This window comes from Pelecanus crispus, chromosome 4, assembly GCF_030463565.1.
Source record: "Pelecanus crispus isolate bPelCri1 chromosome 4, bPelCri1.pri, whole genome shotgun sequence".
In the NCBI taxonomy this organism is placed as follows: Eukaryota; Metazoa; Chordata; class Aves; order Pelecaniformes; family Pelecanidae; genus Pelecanus; species Pelecanus crispus.
In genome coordinates, this window is record NC_134646.1 from 15,781,797 (window position 1) to 15,805,292 (window position 23,496).

The window sequence follows — 23,496 nt, forward strand, 5'->3', positions numbered from 1 at the left end:
GGAGGCCGGAGCGGGCGCGGTGCTGCCGCCGCGTCTCGGGGCTCCCTCGGCCCGGCCCGGGCGCTGCCGGAGGAGGAGAAGGGCTGCCCCGGCGGGCAGGCGGCCCAGCCATGAGCGGCGGGGAGGTGGTCTGCTCGGGCTGGCTCCGAAAGTCCCCACCGGAGAAGAAGCTGAAACGCTACGTGAGTGCCCTCTCCCACTCGCGGTCCGCGCTCCCCCTCCCTTCCGCGCTCCCCTCCCGCCGGGGCTCGCCGCTCCCCGCTCCCGCCCGGCCCGGCCTCCCCGCGCGGTCCCTCCCGGCCGGGCCCGGCGGCGGCGCCGCGGACGTGCCGCCCTCCCCGCCGCCCTCCCCTCCCCGTTTCGGCCGGGACTGCTGCCCCGTACGACCCGCGGGGCTTCCCGAGCTTTTATTTGCCTTTTTTCTTCCCCCCACCACTCCGCGCCCTTTTTTTTTTTTTTTTTTTTTTTCCTTCCTCCCCTCTTAAAAAAGGGGCGCCGAGCGGTCAGATGTTTCTGCCCTGCTTTTATCGCCTTGCCGAGGGAGTCGGGAGAGGGAGGGGGGGCGGAGTTTTTCCCTTCTTCCCTTTGGATCCGGGCTCGGGATATATGTATTTTTAAACGTAAACACTTGCCGTCCCGCTGGCGGTGCCCGGCCGAAGGGGAGGGCGGGGGGCTCGGCTGGAAAGCCGCTGCAGGCGGGAGCAGCCGGAGCTGCTGGCCCGGAGGCGGCGGGAGCCGGGGATGCCCCGGGAGCGCTCCCCGCTGGGGCCGGGGGGGGCCTTTGCCCTTGGGACGGGAGCCCTCTCCATCGGGGAAAAGCGGGGGGGGGGGGGGGGGCGGGGGGGAAGTGGCAAAACCCGTGCCTTTTCCTTACTTGAAGTTCAGCCTGCTGTTGCTCAGGAGTAAATAGCGTTTAGCGGAGGCTGTAGCGGAGCTGACAGTGGAGTTCGCAGGAAAATGGAGCGCGTTTGCTGAGAGGGCAGATTTCGGGACAGGGCAGCAGCCGCGCTGCTGCGCGCCGGGGCTCCGCGGTGCTGCGGGGAGGCTGTGGCGTCACGTAGGAGGAATGGGTGATGCCAGGAGTCATCTCTGCCGAGCCCTTTCCCATTGGCACCCGGTCGCTTCTCGGCATCCGTGTAATTGGTACAAAATGTTGGGCCTTTCCCCCTGCCTCCCCCCCCCCCCCCCCCCCCCCTTTTTTTTTTCTTGCAATCTTCGCTTAGCTAGTTAGGTGGCATTTAAATAGAAATGGCCTTTGCAGTTATGAGTGTGGTGGGTTTTTTTGTTGTGTTTTGTTTTGGGTTTTGTTGGGTTTTTTTTTGTTTTTGGGGTTTTTTTTTTTTTTTTGAAGCACCTAAACCTTAGATCAGTTTGAAAATCTGCGAATGAGGGTCTTAATATCACCGCGTTACTTTCGCCTATTAGCGATTAACAACCACTTCTCGAACTCTTGCTGTTGTGGACAATTTTTTAAATGCCAGGAAACTGGTGAAATGAGAGTCTTTTTAAATTAACAAAAATCACATTTGGGATAGCCCATTCGCTGGTTCCCAATGGCAAAAATCCGTTCGTGCGAAGGGCGCAGGATCAGACTCGCAAAGAGAACGTCCTGATGGGTCATGGCAGGGCTGTGCTTCCCTGCCGAATTGGGCACGGGCTGTATTTTTGGCCGATCCTCCACGTGTATGTGTATATTCACAGGATGCTGCTTTACCAATGTGCAGGAATTAAGAGCAGTATTAATGTTTTTAAAGTTTGAATAAGTTTCCTGCTCAAACTCTAAATCGTGTACAGTTATGCTGTCTGTTAATGGACAGAGTTGTAAGCAAGAGTTTGCCCTCCTAAATAGATGCCGTAAATCAGTCCCTAAATATGCTATTTTTTTTTTTCCACATAACTGCCCTTTCAGTGTATTTATAGCTTTGCTTCCATACTGGAATAACATCAGAACCTTTGACGGGAAAACCCTGACTACAGCATTGGTCAAGTGGTTCCCCGTCCTAAAGAAGTAATTCCTTAATTTTCACTTGAAAGGGGGATTTGCTTGTTGAGGAGGCAGAGTATTTGAGTGATAGTATGGCAAGCTTATACGAGCGTGACTTGGTTTACCATCTGCGTGCACGGTAGGCCGTAAGGTCGTAAGTTTAAATCTTGCACGTTGTTTCAGACTCTTCTCTGCTTGTATAAAAGAAGGTACTGTTTAAAGAAGGGCTTAAAATAAAATTCCTCCTGCTTGTCTATAGTGCCTGATCAGTTGTAGGCTAAAGGTTCGCGCTCACTTCAAGGACCTAAAGTGACCTTGACATCACGATTGCCATCTTCAAGTAAACAAAAAGTTGACGTACTTAAGACGATGAACTTTAACTGAGTGCACCGATTGAAGTGTTGGCTTACGCTCTCTGTAATTCTACGCTTAGGCTAAGGCACAGAAGAGCTGTGGGTTTTTTTTAAAGCCGTATTTTATACTGGTGATATTTCAAGAGCCTGCACCAGACGAAAAGATGGGAAAGTGATTTCAATAGGAAACTGCTTTTCTGCAACACATACTTTTCACATATATATATGGAAAATTGTAACTCCACGCTCTATTAGTTTTTGCATGCAAGTGTTGGGGCAAATCCAGGTTACCATCTGGGAAGGGAGATAAAAAGTCTGAAATTGCAGTTAAATATGGTTTCAGTTCTTACGAAGGGTGAAAAGGAGCACTTTGAAGCTAGTACATAGACATATGTTTCACAGGGACTTCAATATTTAGTTTGAAACAGTTGGACACGGTATTAAAGCTAGCTTACAATGGTTTTGAGGCTAAAAAAAGAAAAAAAACCCAACCAACCCTGTCCTGCAGGTGGAAAAATCAGATTTCTTTGAATATATACCTTAATGCCATGGATGTCTTTTCCCCCCTTAAACGGAGTCCTATTTTCACGTCTCGTTCATGCGTTTTTGGTACAGTGGTAACTTTCCGATAACCACTGGTGCCTGGTGTTGGCTCCCTGGCCCTGGTATTCAGAACAGTTTGTTTGCTGGAATACACTGGTCGTTTCCAGCAGCAGATCTCTGGGGGAAAATACAAGTAACTTTTAGTGTCTGAGATGAGGATGTGGATTTAGTAGAGAAGAAGGGGAAGGGAGCTGGGGCGAAATCCTGCATGGGTCTCTGCAGCCTGTGCAGTGGTTGCACGAGTACATGGAAGAACTTGTTTGTGCATACGGATGGAAGACTGCTAGATTTCACAGCTTCTGCTACCCTCTGTATTATTTTCTTTCTGCACTTGTTCTGTTGCCTTCAACTTTGCAAACGTTTATGCCCTCGCCTTACCCTACTGTACTTTTTCTGCCTCTAGTCCCCTTACTTTCAAAGATGTAACTGGAAAGCCCCTTTCTCTCTCTCTGTCCTTTAAAAAGTGATATTAAACCTTGGCTTCGTGGGTTTCTGCTACGCTGCAGTTCTGCTGTGCACGTGCCAGTTAAAATAGCTGATTCTTTGTGGTAGCAGCATAGAGGATTTTTTACTGCCATTATGCTAAGAAACCACCAGATATTTAAACACAGCTGTCCTTGGTAAAGCAAAGGAGAAAAGCTTGAGGGAATGGGAATAAGTCTTCTAAATTCTCTCCTAGAGCTCCTACACTTTCGTCTGGGTGGTGGCTAGGGCTCAGTATGACAACTGGATGGGCTTAAAATCAGGATTTTAACATTGATGGTTGGTTTTTGGAACTGGTTTATAGAAAGTCTACTGATGCACTGTAATAATTCTCTGTATTCTAACATGTCCCACTTAAAGTGAAATACATTTTATTTGATAAAAGATAAAACCTCATCAAAAACATCTTGCATAAACTGTATTGGGAAAGGAGAAAACACTTTTTTGGGTAAGTTGGTTCAGATTTTTCTGTATCTGATGGGCTTCCCTGTAGTTATGAGAGTTCATAAGATGATTTTGAAAGTAAATTAGGGAACCGTCACTTTGATGTGATTACTACTAAAATTTCTTCAGTTATTTGACTATTCCTATTGATTGTGCATTTAACTATTTAAAAACAAAGAGTTTAAAAATGAGAAATAGGCTTGATCTCCCCAGGACGTGGGGGGCACTGATCTAATTCAGACAAGGCTACACACAGTGTCCTCTTACTTATTCTGTTGTTCTCAGTTGTAGGTGGTGACTAAAAAATGCCAGACTGTTAAGCTAGTTATTGATGTTTGAACTATAGGCTAAGACACTATAGGTACAAAAGTAGTAGAAGTGGAATATTTTACTGTGGTTTTGTTTGGCAGTTGCTCTTTGGCACTAATCACATAGGTGCCTTTTCTGTCTTGAGTAATAGTTAAATGTGCTAAGATATGTAATGGTGTTAAGAAATGTTTTATTCAGCAGAATAGTTGTAATCTGGTAAAAGCTGCAGTGCCTGACAAAAGCCCTTTTTCTGGAAGGCACCTGTTTGCATTAAAGCTTTTTTTTTTGTGATCTTGCATGAATGAGCATAGTGTGCAAATTTAAGAAGCCAGTTGGTTTACAGGAAAAAAAAAAAAGATGAGATGAGCTTGTTTGACATCATGCAGTGCTGTCTGTCCCTGTAGAGCTGGGTCAAGTTAACTAAGACAGATGAGCGTAATCACGTAACATCTTAGTATTCTGAACCTGATTGTGCTTGTGCTCCTCCAGGATTTGCTGAAGAGCTTGTGGGAATCGGTGTTGGTGCAGAAACCTTTCCTTCTAGAAGAAAGTTTGTCCCTTCCTTTCTGCTATGCACCATGCAGGAACCAGTATTTTGACTTTTGATATTTTTAAACACGGGTTAGGAAACCCTGAACCATGAATTCGAAAGCATGACTAAACATAATGCTTTTGTTGATTGTAGAAGGAAGTTGTGTTGGTTTGTGTGCCAACTGAAGATACTGAAATGATCTCGGGTATGACTTTGGGGGTATACCTACCTCCTAAGCTTGCTGTTTGGGTGTAAGTCTCACTTGAGGAGCATGGAACTCATCATATAAGTATTTATCATCTTTGACAGGACATTAGCAGCTGGTGTTGACTTTGCTGCCAAAACTACAGCACTGTCAGTGCTTGACCTGTGGTGTATGCTCTGAATTAATTACCAGTGGATGGTTTCAGAGGGTAAGAGCAGGCGACAGTACATAAAACAGATTAAGAAGTCTAATATACATGGACTAAGTAAGATAAGTCTCTTCTGGTAGTTATTTTAATTTTCATGTATTATACCACACTGATGTATGCTAATTTAAATGTTTCTGAGCTTGGGTGGTCAGAAAATAGCTGAACTGCTTGAATGCTTCTTTTCTTGGTGTAGATAGGAAGGTCAGAGACTTAAGAAACAGAAATTGTCCTGTTCCTCTTGAAGTGCATATGAACTGCTGGACATATGAAATAAGCCAGATATTCTAAAGATGTTTCTTGATGTGAACAATTTTTCTTAACAGCTGTTAAATAGTAGCCCTTAATTTGGGACCGTAATAGCTGAGAGATGAAGAAATAATCAAATTTTGACTTTTTGTGATGTTGAAGATCATTCTCAGTTGGATGTATAGCAGTTTATGGGTACCCTTTCACTATGCTTCTGTCTTTTGGTAGGTGTGTTAAGATTTGGAGCAGCTAATCCCAGCAGATTACAATTCAGTGAAGAACTAACAGGGAGCAGGGGGAGGAGGTGGAAAACCAAATTAATGTCTCCCACTTCCTTGATGCTGCATAGTAGCTGGTCCTCCATGTATGCACAATGTCTTGTAGCATTGAACATTCAGTATAAGCAACATATGTACTAACCAGAGGAAATAATGAAATACCATGGATTTAACTTCCAGTTATATGCAGTTGACCTTGTTTTGCATGCCTGTTAGTCAATCGTAAGCCCAAAGTAGCTGTGTGAAATAAATGTGAATCGGTTATATTGAGGAAAGAATGTTTTTATTGGACAGTTTAGTTTAAAAAAAAAAAAAGTATAGACCTTGACTGTCAAAATGAGCAGCAATTCTGGAGGACTTTGGTTGACCAGGTCACTCTTTCAGATGAGAAATGATCCTTCCATTTTCATTCTTCTTTTTTGGTATTCAGTAGTCCCTTATTTAGAAAGAGGAAAGTGACAGACATAAAACTGTTTCCAGTTTATCTCTCTTTGAATTTTAAAAATCTTGGAATGATGGTTTGGACACTAATGACACATGGATTTTTTTTGTCTTTTTTTTTTTTTTTTTTGACATGACTTTTGGATCAGATGATTAGAATATAATGTAATCTCTTACGGACATTTAGAACGCATTTATTTCCCATTAAATTTGGCTCATGGCTTTGACAAAAGTCTTGGCAAAAAGTAAAAGGAACATCAGTGATTCAAAATGTAGTAATAAGGGAGCGAGTAATTTTGTGTATTGTAGATGGCTCTGGCTTGGGTATGTCATACTTCTTTAGTCTTGCTATCACCTTTTTCTGGTCTAAAAATGGATGTCACCAAACTACATTGGGTGAAATATTTTCTTAAATCAAGAAGGGGAGTACAACTGATGAGGTGCAAGTTTTGTTTTGACGTAGAGCAAATAAATGTAAAGGAAAGATACACTTCCTTATTTTTTCATCCCAACTTCTTTTGTAGTGTTGCAGTGGCAGACTTCTTGAGACTTTTTCAAAATGACCTTAAAATTTTCTGTGCTTCAATGACTAATCATTTCATTGGCAATAGAAGCAATTTCAACTGTTGCAATTTAATTGCAGTATTTCATTAGGAGGGACAGACCTTATGTCATGCAAATTACTTGAGCAAGGCAGGCAGAAAGATCAGAAAGAAGGGGATAATCTTGTCAAGGCAGGTATGTGTTGTGTACAGGTGAATATTGTTAGCCCAATGTAATTTGCTGCTGTTTTGGGGACTCTAATGTGAATTCAGCTCCTCATACGTGCAAACAAGTATTTCTAAGGCAGTACTACAGTTTCCTTTGTGGTTTTTTGGTTTTTTTTTTTTTTTTTTTTTTTTTTAGGGGGGCCGGGGGGATTCTGCCATCTCCAGCCTGAAATTAAAGTATTGTTTCTTCTCAATTCCCCCTTTATCAGTCTTGATTTAGGCTATTGTGGTTCCTCTTTTATGAATTCTCTGGCTTGTTTGTTTTAGGAAAAGTATTTGTAGTTATACAAGTAGTGTTAGCTTTGTAAATACTGCGCAGTGCAATATGCTAGTTGTATTTTTGAGCTTTTTTTTTTTAAAAAAAAAGGCTTCCAATAAAAGGTTATGTAGTCTGTTTTTTCTGCTTGTGTTTAGTCTTGCTTCCAGCTGTTGACAAAAGTTTTGTTTCTCAGTATTAACTTTTGAGGCTTTTTGGAACATGGCATACTGCTTTTAGCTATAAAAAATAATATTATGTTATGTAGTATCTGACTGTCTCCTTAGCAGTATCCAGTAGGGAAATGTTTATAAGGTAACTTTCTGTGAGATGAAAGAGACTGAACTAAGCTGTTGAACTCTCTAACCATCTCTTTTTTTTTTTTTTTTTTTTTTTTTTCAACTGAGGAGGAGTATATTTAATTGCATTTCATGCACTGAAATTACAACTTTAAGATTAAACTCCCTGAGGTTATGGTGACACATTTTTCTTCCTTTTTTTTCAGGTAAATGGCAGTTATTTGGGGTAGATGACAGCATGATAGTTGTCTCTCTTGGAACTGGTGGTATAACAACATGTAATTAAAAAAAGTTGGGCAGTTATGTCCATATGGCTTGTGTATGATTACACATAATATCTGTATATAATAGTACCAATAATTCTGTGTAAAAACATACCATGAAAAAGAGGTGATACCAGGAGACCGTGCCAAGTTAGTACACCAGCTTGTCACTTCTGGACAGCTGAGTTTAGGCCCCACATCAAGAACTGATTAAATGAAAAGGTTTTGCTTGTTCTTATTTTGTACAGCAATTTGTTGGCAGAGTGATTTTAAAAAAAAAAAAAAAAAAAGCTTTTTCAGGAGCTGTGCTTGTTCTTTTCTCTGAGAATTTCTAGGAAGCCAGAAGAAAGCTTTGCCTTCTCTGCTTTTAAAAAGGAGGTAATTTTTTTGTCTTCTGCCACACGCTGGCTAGCTGAGATGAGGAATCTTGATGTGGGGCAAGGCGCAGGCGAGGCCTGCGGCGGTACCCGGTGCCTGGGGATGGCGGCAGGGTATCGGGGTGACCTTGCCTAGCAGGAGAAAAGCAACCTTGTCTCTTTGCCTGTTGCCCGCACAAGAGTTTTCCAGCCGGCTAGCTGGTCACTGCTGCTTTATAAGTGCAAACAAGGCCAGATAAACCCTTCGTGGCAGGGAAGATAGTGGCTGTCACAAACTAAATCTGCTTCCCCACCCACTCTGCAGCACAGCCAGCCTTGGGGCAGGGTGATGGCAGATCTGCTGCCTGCCTTCCTCCGGGGTAAGCCTGTCTCCACCCCAGGAGGAATGCGATGGGTTTCAGTGGTGCAGGCCAGCACGTTCCTCTCTCTGGGGTTACAGCTACCGCCAGGCTCCTCAGTATTTCTGCCTCAAAAGAAAAGGGGGGGGGGGGAAGAAAACCACCACAAAAATAGAGAGACTTTGGTTTATTTTTCTACCTTGTCCAGGGCTTGGGATTTAAAAACAAAATAAACCTTCTGTAGGTGTTTATTGCTGACAGTAGGAGTTCACAGGATTAGATTTGGGGTATGGAATAAGAATACAGGAAGCTATTCAAACACAGTTAATACCCCTGCCTTCAAATAGACCTTTGATGCAATCAACACACAAGAATTACAGTGCATTTGGGAGAGTTATTAAAAGGGTAAATACACATATGATATCACATGAAAAATGGATTTTAAGTTTCAAAATGGAATGATGACTTCTTTATAAAGACAGAAGCAATTCTGAAAATAGTGTGTCAGTTTGTTCTTTTCCCTTTGTATGAAGAATAGCTGCACTGAGTCACGTAATGTGCTAGACAAATGTTCCCATTCACGCTTAATGCATGTTTCTTTTACAGTTTTCTGACGTTTGTGTTTCCATGTAGATTCTTAAGCAGGATCAGATGTAGTAGAGAAGCTGCGCCTGGTTTGGGGATGGTGCAGGAGAGGATTGATACTTTGGAAGGACTGCTTTTTGAAACCAGTCGGACTCATGGGCTTGAGTAGAATTGGCAATTTGTCCTTGCATAGTTTAATTAAAAAGAAAGGGGGGGGGGGGCGGGGAGGAGAGGGGAGGGTATGGAGTGCAGTTTGGAACAGAAGAGGCTGGCATTTCCCAGGACAGATGAGGCAGCAGAGTGCTCTGCCACGTGGTGTCCACGTCGGGAATGCAGGAGATTCCAGGGGGCTTGGAGAGAATTCCCCAGCTGTAAGCATGAGCGCTTGGAGGTCTGGAGTGTGACAAGGAGACATCTAAAATGTCATGTTGTAACCACTTCCTTTGGTTCACCTATGCGATCCAGTCTTTTCCTAGTTCTGCTGACATGCTGGAAGTGTCAGAGGTAGGCTATGGGCGTGATCCCATCTGGCAATTCTGCTTTCCTAGAAAGTAGTGATCCATATGAACTTGATTTGAGATTTAAGCCACAAACTGACAAAAACTTAACCCTTTTGAATATATCGCTTGTTATATAATGCCATGATTTCTTGTGGTGCTCTTCATTAAAGAAAAGCTTCTTTCTTTCAATTACATGTTATACTGCATGACATTCTTATGGTGGCATTAGATAAACTTTTTGTTTACAAAATCCTTTTCTGTTGCTAAGGGTGACAACTTTAAGAAGTGCCAGAGTAGGTATAAGGTATAACAATAAGTGTATCTTCCTGAATCTTGCATGTTCTAATGCATTCCCATTTACTGTTTCTACACAATTATTGCTGAAATTACTTGCATCATGCTATGTGGGTAAGTTTTGCAGTCTAATGACTTGTTACTCAGTGTGAAATAATGCCCTTAAAGCTCAAAGCTGAGGTCGTGTCACGCTCTTAAGTATGACCTAGCTAATACAGTTGTCTGTGTGCACAAATGAAGTTAAATTGCATAAGCTTGTCAGCACTATGAAAAATAACTTAAGTTACTCTTCACTACTGAAGGTCTGTCGGCAGACAGAACACACTTATACGCACTCAGGAGTCAGTCATTACTAAGATAAAACCTGGTTTTTCCTTACTGGAGTTTTGGGGAGGGGAAGGAAGCAATGGAGTGGGGGGCAAAGATAAAAAGAGTAGCATTCAAATGACTCATTAGTGTAAATTGAGAAACTTAAACCTGGTTTCATCCCAAGGTAATTTTGTCCCAGGACAAGTAACTACAGAGTTTGTTGCTATGGTGTGTACTTCAGTGCTAAGTTAATTCACACTCCTTTGCATTTTTCGTTCACCTGACAGCTCTGTTTAACTGTGAATCTTTGCAGTTCCAGGAAAAAAAAAGGAACAGGAATTTATTGTCTGATTGATAAAGAGACTGGCAGAAAGGTCTTTACTGATTATGTGAGGGAGGCACCATCATCATGACATAAATTTGATAGTGTTCTTTGGTGGTGTTTTCTTATAGTGGAGCCGTAACTGACTCAAATCTGCTTGTTTGCTGTTTTAGCCTTGGAATGGGTACGTTAATTATGCAGAGTATTACTGCAATTCAACAAACTTAAAACTTACGCTTGATATGTACTGCTGAGAGTCGATCTAACAAACTGTGGAGGGGGAGTGCAAAGTTGTAAGCCACGCTGCTGAGATGCTCAATTCCTTCCAACAACTGCTGGGAAGGCAGTGCTATTCCCATCGGGCCACTTCTCCTGCTTTCTGCTTACGGAAAGAGGTTTTCCTATCAATCTCTGCAACCAGCATCTGACAGAGCTGAAGTATGTTCCTACCTCCCTTAGCTGGCTGGAAAATGAACCTTCTTTCTGTCTGCCTTTGGATCCTTTGCATCTGGTAGCTGTTGTTTAAAGGGAGGGCAGATGGAGTGCTCCTCTCTCTAGTCTTTGCTTAAACAAAATAAGGAATAAGGAAGACTGTGATCTGTCCTTTCCAACTGGGAGACTGAGCTGGACAGATGTTTCTTACTCAGTGCTCAGGAGGAAAGTCCCTGGCCAGGGGCTCTAGGATGAGGGTTAAAAGGTGAAGAAATCCTACAGGGGCCTCCTGCTGTGATGATCGCTCCAGCCCTGCACAAGTGAGAGGGAAGATCCAAAACTTCTGTCTCTCATGTCCTTTCCTCCTCTCATTGCAACTATTTTGTGTTTATTTTCCTACTTTTAAATTGCATAATTTAGTCCTTCCTGTCACTTCCTAATGTCTGAATCATAGGTAGCTCTTCCTGCCTGCAGTAAACAAACATTTTACTCCAGGCACCTTTCCAAATGTTGAATTTATGAAGGGGGGGGGGGGGGGGGCGTCCCTCTGGCAGTGTGCTTGGGAAGCTAATTCACTTGTATACAGGTTGGATAAGCTGCTTACTGCATGCTTCTGTGGCCAACTGATTTCCTTGTCTTTCCAATCTTCTAAACTGATGTAGCTGCTCAGCTGATCTGGACAAGCAGATGAATGGTAGCAGATAATAAAAACAGAGTATAAACAGTGGGTTACGAGCTTCTGAAGTTAATAACAGCAGCAACTAGGTTGCCTCAAGTCTTCCTGCTGTTGGTGTTGCCTCTTCGCTCTTCCTTCTCATGCCTCACCATGTACTGCTGAGATACATGGTGTCTGCCATTTAACCAGTCACTTGTGATAAGCACTGTCTGGTCTAACACGAGGGTTTTGCTCAGGTTTTTTGATCCTTTCACTGCAAGGCAAGAAGACGATACAGGGTACTTCAGGACACATGGTCTGCCTCCATCAGCCTGCTGGACCTCTTAGGGCCTATTTGTAAAAGCTGCAAAATACGAGTGTGTCATCCTCACTTTTCCTATTATTACTTTTATTTCTAAGCTTTGAAAAGCTTAGAAATATTTTATCTTCATTTCTGAATTAACTGTGACTCCAGAATGATGCATAGAAGACACAGCTAACACCCATGGGGACTCCCCACCTCTCCCAATGCACTCGCACTCTCTCTTTGCTGACTTCGGTCCTTTATGGGGAAAATTCATCTTGAATTGTGATAGACCAGCCTCACAGTGTGCTGAACACTACAGCTCCTACACTGCAACTACATGTGGAACTGTTAAATGGACTTAACTTAGAAAATGGAGACAGCAGAGTAAAGATCCAGTCCTTGTTTTGGTAACTTTGTGTTTGTACCTTCTCACCCATCTGTGCATCCTCGTTTCCCTCTCCGATTCCCCCTACTAAGATGGGAAGAAGGTGAGAATAAGTCAAATATATTTAGGACAGACTAGATGAGGTAAGAACAACCTGAATGTTATACTGACCTCTTAATTGTGATTTCTTGTAAGAGAGAGAGAGAGAGAGACCGCCTTCTTTTCAACAGTTAAATTTACCTTGATTTTTGACTGTGTTGCGTATAGCATGGGAAGCATATTCTCCATGTGGATAACATTTAAAAAAAGAAAAAAAAATTTGGCAGGTTGTGCCAATAAAACAAAGCAACAGAATATTACTCTAGCCTAGTTTAATACCGATTTCAGAAAAGACAGTGGAAGCAAAAGAACCCTACTGTTACATGCCATAACAATGCCTGATGTTCCAGTTTCTCCTGGCTGAGGCTGCATATGCACAGGGGCATGGGGTTTTCCCTTGTGCCATTTGTTCTCATCTGGTCAGTAAAGGAAAGAATGGAGTTCCTCAGAAAGATAAGTTTGAGAGATTTTTGGACCTGGTAGCTCATCTTAGAAGTTGTGAATGGGTTGGATACCCCTTCTGTTGTCATTGGCTATATGCACTATCTGCTTATGTGTAACAAAAGAATTTACATTTCTTTCCACAGTAGTGGGAGGAGTTACTGATTCCGATGGTTGGGGTTGAAATGAGTTTTCTGGAGTATGAAGGTCATTTTTTTTGGGGGTGCAATTTGGGTAATGGAACAATGCTAGGGAATTGGGAAGAAAGAAGTGTGACAGAAGACAGTATCCTGTTTATAATATATTCTAGTCTAAGATGATGGCAACCTATTTCTTAACACTATACCATGTGGGAGCTGAATGTGGAGACAACTATGTGAAAACATTTTTATTTTGTCGGTTTGTTACATGCATTTTGGAATTCTTGAAACTAAACAGTACATAGTCAAATAAATGCCACGTTAAATAACATAGAAGATACTTCTGTGTCCTTTATACACGGTATGGTGAAAGTTTTGCTGAATCAGAAGCAAAAACGTAAGGGCTGGGTCCTGTAATTATAGTATTACAGGACCTGTCTACTATAGCCTTTTAATTTAAGCTTGTAATATAAAGTATTTCTGGTTAGAATGAAGATAGCACTGACCAAAGTATAATGAAACCCAATTTTTCAATCATTTGCATTACTCTAAGTTGTCTTGTAATGTTTCACAGTATTATTTTATCAGTTCTAGTCAATAAATATCACATTGGTATGCAAATCTTTTCATTTGAACTTGAGTTTATTAAATTATACTCTTACATTGAATCTCAGTGATTACCTTATTGTCATTCATCTAAGGAGATTACAGTCTTGCTGCCTCCAAGGATTTTGGGCTTTTTGTTTCTTCAAGAAGACATAAGTAGTATTAAAGACAAATCTGGTGGAGGGTTGTGTGATTCTTAGCAAAGAGTTAAGCAGCGCTTCTGTGAGTTGCATGTGAAACTCCAGTAAGTCTCAATTTGAAGTGCAAATATTTCTCTAGGCAATTGAAGTACACAACCTTAAGTTGCTATAAAACACCTTTATAGTGTTATGAAAAAAAATCATGCTAAGCTTTGTACCAAAACTTGTAACTCTGTGAGCAGGCGTAAGCCAAGAAAATGGTTGAGACTGTAGTAGAAACATGCTTTCCCACGAAATAAAATCCAGCGATGTAGCCACCGTAATTGTGCAATAAATTATCATAAATGTGATGTCATAGTCTCTGCAACTTTCTGAAGGGGTAGTCTGATTTTGAAATCAACCAAGTAGTGAATAACAAGCCTCTGAATTGGCCCAGACAACAGCAGACACGTCTGCATCATTTGGGGAAAGCAGTCATCTCCTTAGAGAATTAAACTATTTCAAAATAGAAGTTGTTGACTCAATGTGTTAATCTTGGCTTTTCATGAAGAAGTGCAGCGTCCCACACTGATTAATTTTCTTTTTTTTTTTTTTTAACAGATTCCTAAACTACCAGGTACGTAGGTAAAAAGAGACTGATTGGAAGAAAGTAGTAGTTCCTCTGAGATGTATTTATTCCCCAGTAGCATTCAAACAACTTCTTACTCATCTGTGGAAAAAGGTCCCCAGATGCAGATGCAATTGCAGGATTGTAGCTTTTGATTTACAAGGATAACTTCACAGGCTTGCCCAAGGGCGTATTGTGAAGATTAGGCAGAACCCAACCAATCTGTAAGGTTTCAATAGCATAATTCAGAAACTTTGTTTCGGGTAATTATTGTATGTGATAACAAGGACATATTGCTTAAACACTAGCTCTGTTAGTCATGTATTATCTTAACGTAAAAAGACAAAATGAGAGAGTCCTCTTAAATTTGTTACAGTTTGGGATTAAAAATTAAGTATTGTTAATGGAATTATTTGAAAGAACATGTTGAACTTACTTCCGTTCAGTGTGGTAAAACTTACCTCAATGTCCAAATAAGTATATATTCTAAATGTAATAAAGCACGATGTATGTTTTTGAGCTTCTACCATAACTTCTTGGTGTGTATATAGTAATTAGAATAATTTAAACAGCTTAGAAACTAGTGATGTGCCAACAAAAGATATCTCTTTGCCTTCCTAGTAGGAAAATCTTCACATCCATCCCTGTATCCTTCAGGGAAAAACCTGGGTAAATAAATAAGCCTTGCAGTATGCCCAGAAGGTGATATGTAAGAGGGAGGCGGGAGCAAAATTCAGAGCCAAGAGCCTTCCCAGAAAACTATCTGCTGGTACATCTCCATGTTTGGGAAGCGTTGGCTTCTGCCTGGTTCAGTCTTTCCTCATGACTTTTACAGGTGTCTGCAGAGGCCTATAGGTGACCTTTTCCGAGCTGATTCTTGTGTCAATAGTTCATTCATTCTTTATATTTTGTTCCCCCTTTCATCTTCATTCACTTTAGAAACAATCAATAACTCTTGCTTGAGCTCTTGTGTGTAGCCTTGTGACATTATACCCTGCTGCTCTGGTAACTCGATTAATGTCTCTACTAAAAGGTAGTCTTCCCCATGTCCCCTCCTCCCCCCTGCCCTTTGGTCTCACTTTCCCTTGGGGATCTGCAGCTTCTGTGTTAGCTTGTGTCTCTTCATCTTTGCTCTTTCTTGCTATTGACCTGTCCATGGATGGCTTCCCATGCTCATTTTATGTAAGCTTTACATCAGCAGCACGTGCTTCGGTCTCTCTGCTCCTAAACACTGATTCTTCTCCTCTGACTTGTGTTCTGTATACTGCTATCATCCACATTTCGCTACCAAATGAAGTGTATCTTCTGTTTTCTCAGAAGTTGCCTTTGCAGTTCATGTTCCCTATTCCTTTAAAATATACCCACATTTTCCAGAGGATGATTAAGTCTCTTGACTGCTTGAGTTGCCTATTCCAGGAACACGTATATGATACGGCCCACGTTTGCCATTGGGTGGGCACGTGGACTTTTCCCTGACAGAACCAACTGTAGCTGGTGTCATGTTTTTTTGTCGGGCTTGCTAACCATATTGTATATCTCTAAATGCGACAACTGTTTTCTTTGTAAATTCATGAAATTCGGACTACTTGAAGGTTGTATTTAAAGCTTTTCATAACTGCACTGTATCTCTATAGAGACTTATTTTTTCTGTCTGCTCTAACAGATTTATCTCTTTGTTTTTAAACTTTGTGCTAAGTTTGGGGTGAACTGATTAAACTCTTTTCTGAACTATTAGAACTTAGGTATTTTTTTCATTCAGTTCTTTAAGGCTAATTTCTTCTCTTATGTGTACAAAGGATTTGTGGGTTATTCTATTCACTTGTGTGTTTTTGTGCAATGCTCCCATGTCTAGAATGGTAAGGTTTGGTTTTGGACAAGGAGGATATTGGCATTGAACATACTTGTTACTCTGGGTGTGTTATTTTTTGATGTGTTAGTATTTGTCATGTTTAAAAATGACAATTATAATTCCCCCCCAATATGCTAAATGGACATGAATACCTTATAGAGCAAAATACCTGAAATAACTTTTTTCTTCTGTCTTCCATCTTTCTGAGATTGTACATTACCGAGGGAAGGAGCTGTGGACGATGTTTTCAATAGAGTTCGCGCTGAAAAATGGTCCCATTCCTCTCTTTGCTTGGAAAGCATGTAGCAGGCTTTAAACGTAATTGCTCTTTTTTGGTCTAATCTGGGTAGAGTGAGAGATTCCTTTGTAGCTAGGACTTTGCCTATATGGAGATCCATTAAGGACAGAATGGCTTGAATTTATGCATAGAAACAATTGACAGAATACAGACGGGAGAGCATGGGAATTATCTGTGTTCTGTTAGGAGCGCTGCCAAGATAAACTGCTGTCTTCTGTATCAGCTGTAAAGTTTCTTTGTGGTCATCCTTCAGTAAAGCCACAAATAGCGTACATGATTCGAATTCCATTGAGATATAAAAGCAAACACAAATATGAAAGCCGACCCCTGAAAGAATGCAATTTTAACTGTAAAGCCAGATTTTCTTTTGTTTGATGATCTCACTACTCTAATAATAAAATAAATATATTAAAAAAGAAAAAAAAAAGAAGAAAAAAACCCAAACCCTGAAGCCAGCAGAATCCACCACATGCCTTAACTCATCTGAATGGGGTAAAAAGCTTTGGAGTCTTCAAGTGCTTCCTACAGCATCGGTCTTGTCTTCCCTGGACTGAGCCTCTCTCAGGTACTCTTCTCCCAGCCTGTGTCAGCCAAGTCTGAAGTGATTTGGAGCTGGGAGGTACCTTTACCGTGGTGCTGTGACCACTGGGGCTACTGCCTTCTGTTTTCACAGGTCTTTAAAAATGCTCTAAAAAATGATGTGTGACAAAATAGAATTAATTACTCTGCACGGGAGGGAATCTCTGTATCCCAAATGCCACAGTGTAGTCTAAGGCTGGTTGCTGTCCAAGAAGAAGTAGTTGTGTGAGCCACCTCACCAGGGTCCTGCATGTACTGACGTAGTTCAAGGTACCAAAGGCTGCTGCTGATCGAGTTAAAACTGATCAGCCTGCATGTTTGAGTTTTGCAACGACCGTGCTTGGGGGGGGGAAAAGATAGAGCTGTCTGCATATAAATGTGAAAGTAACCTGGAAGTGGTCCAGAGCTGTTTGTGCACTCTCGCAATTGTTCTGCTGCATCTCTCTGTGCAAAGTATTCCTGGAACGGGGGGATGGAGAAGATGATGACTTGTTATTTTCTGGTCTTGCTAACCTGCAGTGTTCTTAATGGGAATAACTGGAAATGAAGAGGCTACTCAGGTGTAATGAGGTTTAACTAATGTAACCAATGTTTCAACTTGTTCTACTGCATGTTTGCTCTAAGGCTTGTTTACGTATTGTATAAGCCAAACTTGCCTGTCTTGTTAGGTGAGTGTGGTTAAAGTCTGCAGAGCTAAGTGAATGTACTGTAATATCTTACATAGCATTAACAAAATATGCCCCTGTGGTATGACACATTAATGGCATATGAAATCTATATGCTTTTGAGACACACCTCATAATGGTGATATCACTTTTTTGCAGATTTTGGGAAATCAGGCATACTAAAAAAGTATTGTAACTGTCCTTATGTATTTAAAAAAAGTAATCAAAGCGGGGCAGGCAGGGACCTGGGTTCCTAAGGAATGCAAATGGAAGTTGAAGATTTTCTTATTGATGGTCTTTGAGCTTGTTCTGAAATGAATTGAAAGTGTTTGTATTGATGGACAGTTTGTATCAAGTAAGGTGACTTTTATTTTTTAAATCCCCACCCTGCCCCCAGCAAGCTTACTGCCTTCTTGGTCTTTTGCTGAGCTTTTGGAGTTCATCATAGGAATATTTTTGCTGTTTCATATAATATAGCTACTATGAACAACTTCTTTCACTGAGAAGACCTAGTGTGAAAAGAATGTAATAGTCATTCAGCATAACACTTTCACTGCTAAGGAAAATTGTTCCAGTTACTTTTTTTTTTCTTTTTCTTGGACTAAACTTAATGACTTAATACTAAGCAAAAGTTAGTAAAATTATAACCCATTGATTTAATGGCCTTTTGTAGAAAACTGTTTTGATAAAATAGAAATATTTAACTGTTATTTCTGTCACAGTAAAAAAAATAGTTATTTTAATTTTAACATGAAAACAATAATAAAATTTCTTTGTAAGACTAAAAATATGGCTTGACTGAAACAAAACATTTCCAGATTATTTTTTTCCCTTCTGCTCTCACCACTCTCCCAAAAGGTTGGAAGGAAACACAGCTTCATAATCTTAGGGTGTCCTGGTTTTTACTATTTTGATAGCCTTCCTAATGTGCGTGTCATGGTTTGCTTAGGTTAGATTGTCCAGAGTTTCTCAGGGTAAGTTAAAGCAGATATAGTATGCATATATTCATGTATAGCATACCATGTGGCTTGTATCTCAATTTTTCCATGTAGTTATCTGACCTCCTTAATCTGTGTTACTGGAAGAAGGTTTGTGCAAAACGCTGGCTTTTATAACAGGAGAGGCCATGACCCATAGTGATTTTTATCTGGAAACAGTGGCTAGAAGGGAAGATGTTCCCTTGTTTGAAACTTCACAGTAGGTGTGGGTGGTTTTTGGTTTGGTGTTTCGGTTGTTTTTTTTTTTTTTTTTTTCATTATTTCCATTTTCAGTGTCATGTAAGAAACCACAGTCTTCAGACTGCGCTGATGTTAGCCCAGTGTGTGGGTACCATAGTGACGAAAATCTGGCTTTCCCCTGGGTTCCAGAGGTGATGGTGGAGCCTACAAGGGGTGTGGAGCACTGCAAGATGCTGGACTTCACGCTTCTTTATTGCACTGTCTGACATTTCTGTGTGTCTTGGGTGGATAAAGCTACAGGCAGAAGTTCAGCCTTGAAGTAGAGGAGATTGTGACTGGTAAACTTCTCTCTGGAGCAGAATAGATTTGTTTATCTAGCAAACTGGAGGTCAGAGAGGAATTCCTTGCTGCTCTTATTGCCTTAAATTGAGAAGATGCAGAGAAGAATTGAATAATGTGGGCTGAATGCACTAAGGGTGATTGGATGGCCTTGTATATTTACATTTGACTTATTATAGTGTAGTCATTCTTCTGCGTCTTCTAAAATTAGCAAAGCACAGCACAATTATAACGCTTTCATGCTTCAGGATAAGCTTTGCATTTCATTAGTTCATTGGTTCTTATTTATGCTACGTCAGTTCAGGAAGAAAAATGTTAAACTGGAATAACTTGTTTTGAAAGTTCAGTACAAGTGTGTGCTTTCTTCATCTCTAATTTTGAATCTCCCACCTCTTAATGTGAAAGTCTGTTTGCTTCATCCTCTGTGCTGAGTTGTAGACTTCACTGTGGAGCAGCATCAAAGCGGTTTATTTGCCTTCAAATACATGTATGTGTTTGATTAGAAGTTTTTAGTTGACACCCCGCTAAATCCTTCTTTTTTCCTCCTCCCTCACGCAAATATTTTTAGGGCAAGATTTACGGGTAAAAATAGTAACAAGTTAGAGGCACCTCGCTTTAGCTTAGTTTATGATTTTTGTTTGAAACGGGTGTTTGCACGGCAGCGTCCGTCACCCACGGGGCTGATGGCAGGCCGGCAAGCGTCGTGCCGTGCCTGGCTGCTGGCCAAGGGGCCAGCTTCTTTCTGGTACCTTGACGCCCGTCTTTCTCATGATGTAAGTCGCGGCCGTCGGCGACGGTGAAGCAGCGGGGTTTCTAACCGTTTTGGGGAGGAGATGCGGTTGGTAATCCGAGGGCAGGTTTTCTTCTCCCTAAACCCTGTCTGGTGTTGGGCTGAAGGCTGCTCCCTGCTCCTCCCTCCCTCCCCAGCTAAGGCGCTCTGTGGGGCTCTGTCTTACCCTGCATCTCGCCTTCCGAGGAGACTGCCGCACAGCTACTGAGCGCAGCCGACTTTCTGGAGCCCCCGCGTTGGGCTGGCACCGCCGATTTGCTTGCGCGCCTTGCTGTGGCTCTCCCACCCGGGCTGGACTTCAGCTGTGCTGGCGCAGAAGATGCCCCTGTTCCTATGGGAAGGCAGGCTGTGGTGTTTATCTTCCTTGAACGCCGCTTTAAAGGTAGCCGGCGAGGAATGCACGCTCTTTAAAGATCACAGTCTTGTAGTATTTTTATGGATACTTTGAAAGGCAAAAGAACATTCAGCTGGGTTAGCGGGCAAATAAATGTATGTGGCCCTGGGGCCCCATGCGCTGTTTGAGGGTTGTGCTAACGTACCTTTCAGACAAAACCAGAAGGATGAGATAGTCGGTAGTCACATTTCTCTTCCTTCTGTGACTTGTTGCAGAGACACGAGTGAAAAATGAAAAGCTCACACTTCAGGACGTTCTCCAGAGCACGGACATGTACTTCCTCTTAGTATCTTTCCTTGCAGTTGATGTCAATGGAAGTAACCTTTTTTGCCACATACTTTTCTTGTTCACAGGCTTCTGTGTGACCTTGTAGTGAAGTCATAAAAGCTTGAATCTTTGCTATCGCAATCCTTGCCATAGCAACATGCGTCATAGCGGTATAATTATTTATTTAATGGGTTTAATTATGAAAACTGGGAAAGGCACTTATGAAAACTGGATCAGGTAGGGGAAAAAAAGCACTAGTTTTAAAGTTTTAAAACAAAACAAAACAAACACTTTCACGATAACCTGAGACGGGAATAAGTTAACCACTGGAGTCTTTGTTTTTAACTACTTTACTTTCTTCCCTGTCTGCCTTTTCCTCCTCTTTTAATTAATTTTTTTTGTCTGCTGTGCAAGAACCATGCAGCTGCTTCAGTGATTCCCCCCCCCGCCGTTTGCAGACCTATAAATACACTTCCTTTGTCATGTTGTTTCCTAAAAGCTTTGCTTCCAGATAGCTTTGCTATTTAAAATTTTTCATCTTTGAATTTCATACTATCATGTAGAAATAATTAGAAATCCTAAAAACAAATCCTCTTTATTAGTCCTTAAATTTCAGATTGTCTACAGCTTTCTCTCCTCGTGTTCAGAAATCAATTTTGCTATTAACAAGCCCTCTCAGAAAGAACTATCTACAGGAATAAAACTTAAAGTATTTAAGAACATATAGGCACTAGCACACTCTTAGAGTGGAGAAACTATGTATTGTTTTATAACCGTGAGCGCTATGCCCTGGAGGATTTCTTCATTTATTATCATCAGTGTATACACCAAAAGTTACACAATCTGCAGTGTGCTGCAGTAGTGTACTGATCTCTGATTAATAGTTGTTTCTTTTCCTTAATTCATGAGGGAAGAATGAAATGAGACAAATAACTTTATTGATTCCACTTCAGGCTTACTGACATGTTGTGAATCTTTCAATTTAAATCAATACCTCAGTAGCCTTAGCAGAGAAATACCTGGACTCCTGGCAGAGTTGCCCTTCCCTGTGTCTCTGCCTTCAGGCTGCACTGGAGTCTTGAATGAAAGTGGGAGCAAGTGGAGTGGGAGCATCGGAGCAGGTCTTGGTGGTTTAGGATTTTATAGAAGGTTCTTGCTACAAGTACATTAAAGGCTGGTTGCGAAATACGACTTGGTGGCAGAGCAGTGAATTGTTAATCCAGGATGGGGCTAGAATTTCATTTCAAATTTGTGAACTTTTGGCATGGAGGGAAGGGTGGGGTTTTGGAAGGAATTTCATTAGTTGGATCGTGCTATAAAATGCAAAGACTTTTAACTGAATAACTCAAAAAACCCCCTCCAAAAACCAAAAAAAACAACTAAAAAAACCCAACTGAACTTGGAAGAACCTTTCTGTTGAAGTTATTACTTGACTCAGAAGCCTTCATTAGTGAATATTCCTGCTCAGGCCTGATGCATGGAAGCAGAATTTCCTTTTTTGTTGTGTTTGTTTGGGTTTTTTTGCAATGCTGAAATGTGAAACCTTTCCTGTTGGCATGCTGGCTGACTTAACCGCTTCTTTGGTAGTCTCTTATGCACTGTTTGCAGAGAGCTTTGTGGGACATAATCTTTTTACTTTTTTGCTTTTTATTGAACAGATGTGATGCAAGGCTGTGTATAGCACCCACAGACTGACAACAGTACGTTGGGAGAAGTGCCTTGCATTAATTGTTCCATCTGTTTTGTTCCTGTTGTATCTTCTTGGCTGCCCATGAAATGCTGCATTTTGGAATTGCAATGCTTATGAGAGACTGCCTTAGTCTCGGGAGTTGCCTTGTGGCATCACTCTTCATAAGAGGAATCAGCAAAACCCGTTTTGGTTAGAAACAGGCAAAAAAATGTACTTCTAGAAGTAGACTGTGGGCTGGTGAATGCTCACTGGTCCAAATGCTGTGTGAGTGATGGACGTATTGTTTAACGTGTGGCTGCAGACCACCTGAGGACCACTTGTCCCCTGAGCTACGATAGTGGAGCCTCAGAAGCATGGTTCGATCTGAGGTTCCCAGATAGACCTGGTGGTGGTCCAACAAAGCATACTTTTATATTCCTAATTAATCTTTACACTGCATTGAATCCAAGCATAACTTTAACATTCACAATATTACTCTGTAAATTTCTCTAGGCCTTCAAAGAAAAAGCCATACCAAGTTAAAAGTACTAACGCAAAGGTATGCAGAAGTGTGTACAAACTTGTAATGTGTGTCTGTCTCTCTGCAGCTGTTTCGACTTAAACTAATACTGTCTCCCTTAGTCAAACATCCAAAACCTGGAGGAAACTTGAAGTGGAAAGTCTTCAATTAAAAATAATAGGAGAGCTCCCGTTCAAAATCACTACACTATATAGTCATATTGGATAAGCAAGAGCTATCTAAGGTCTTCCGCAGCATGTTGTGGGTACTGTCACTGTTGCTGAGGAACTCAGGACATCTTGTTGGTGGCTGGCTGGTATCTCCAGCAGATGCTTCTTTATGAGGTTGAATTTACAGGGCTCAAAAATTTGTTATTTGGGTCTAGTGCAGCCTTTGCATTGGAAAGACAGGTGAAGTTCTGACAGTGTTCTTTCTTCATAAGCTTCTCCTCCCTTTTCTGGAGCAAAGTGGTCCTTCTACAAGTCTGTCACCACCCAGAGTTTGTAGTTGCTATGGGGGAATGTGCCTGTATGGGTTTTTGTTTTGGTTTTTTTTTTTTTTTTTTTTTCTTTTGTCTGCAGAAGAATTGTAGCACATCCACAATGGAGCTCTTTGCTGCCTCCTTGAATGACATTAGAAAAAAAGGTTTTGTTGAACAAGATATGCAGACTGACTTCTTTCTCTGCTGTTGCTTATCTCTGCTGGATTCCTCTTCTCTTAACTTGATGAATGTTTCT

At 41.4% G+C, this 23,496-nt stretch overlaps 1 protein-coding gene across 2 annotated transcripts in view; it reads left to right on the forward strand.

The window, feature by feature from the left end:
* Positions 1-110: 110 nt before the first annotated feature.
* GAB1 (GRB2 associated binding protein 1) overlaps positions 111-23,496 on the forward strand; it is a 100,556-nt gene continuing 77,170 nt past the window's right edge. For both annotated transcript variants that reach the window (XM_075708737.1, XM_075708738.1), the window contains exon 1: positions 111-182. In XM_075708737.1, coding sequence (XP_075564852.1) covers positions 111-182 — 72 coding nt within the window. The remainder of the gene's footprint in view (positions 183-23,496) is intronic.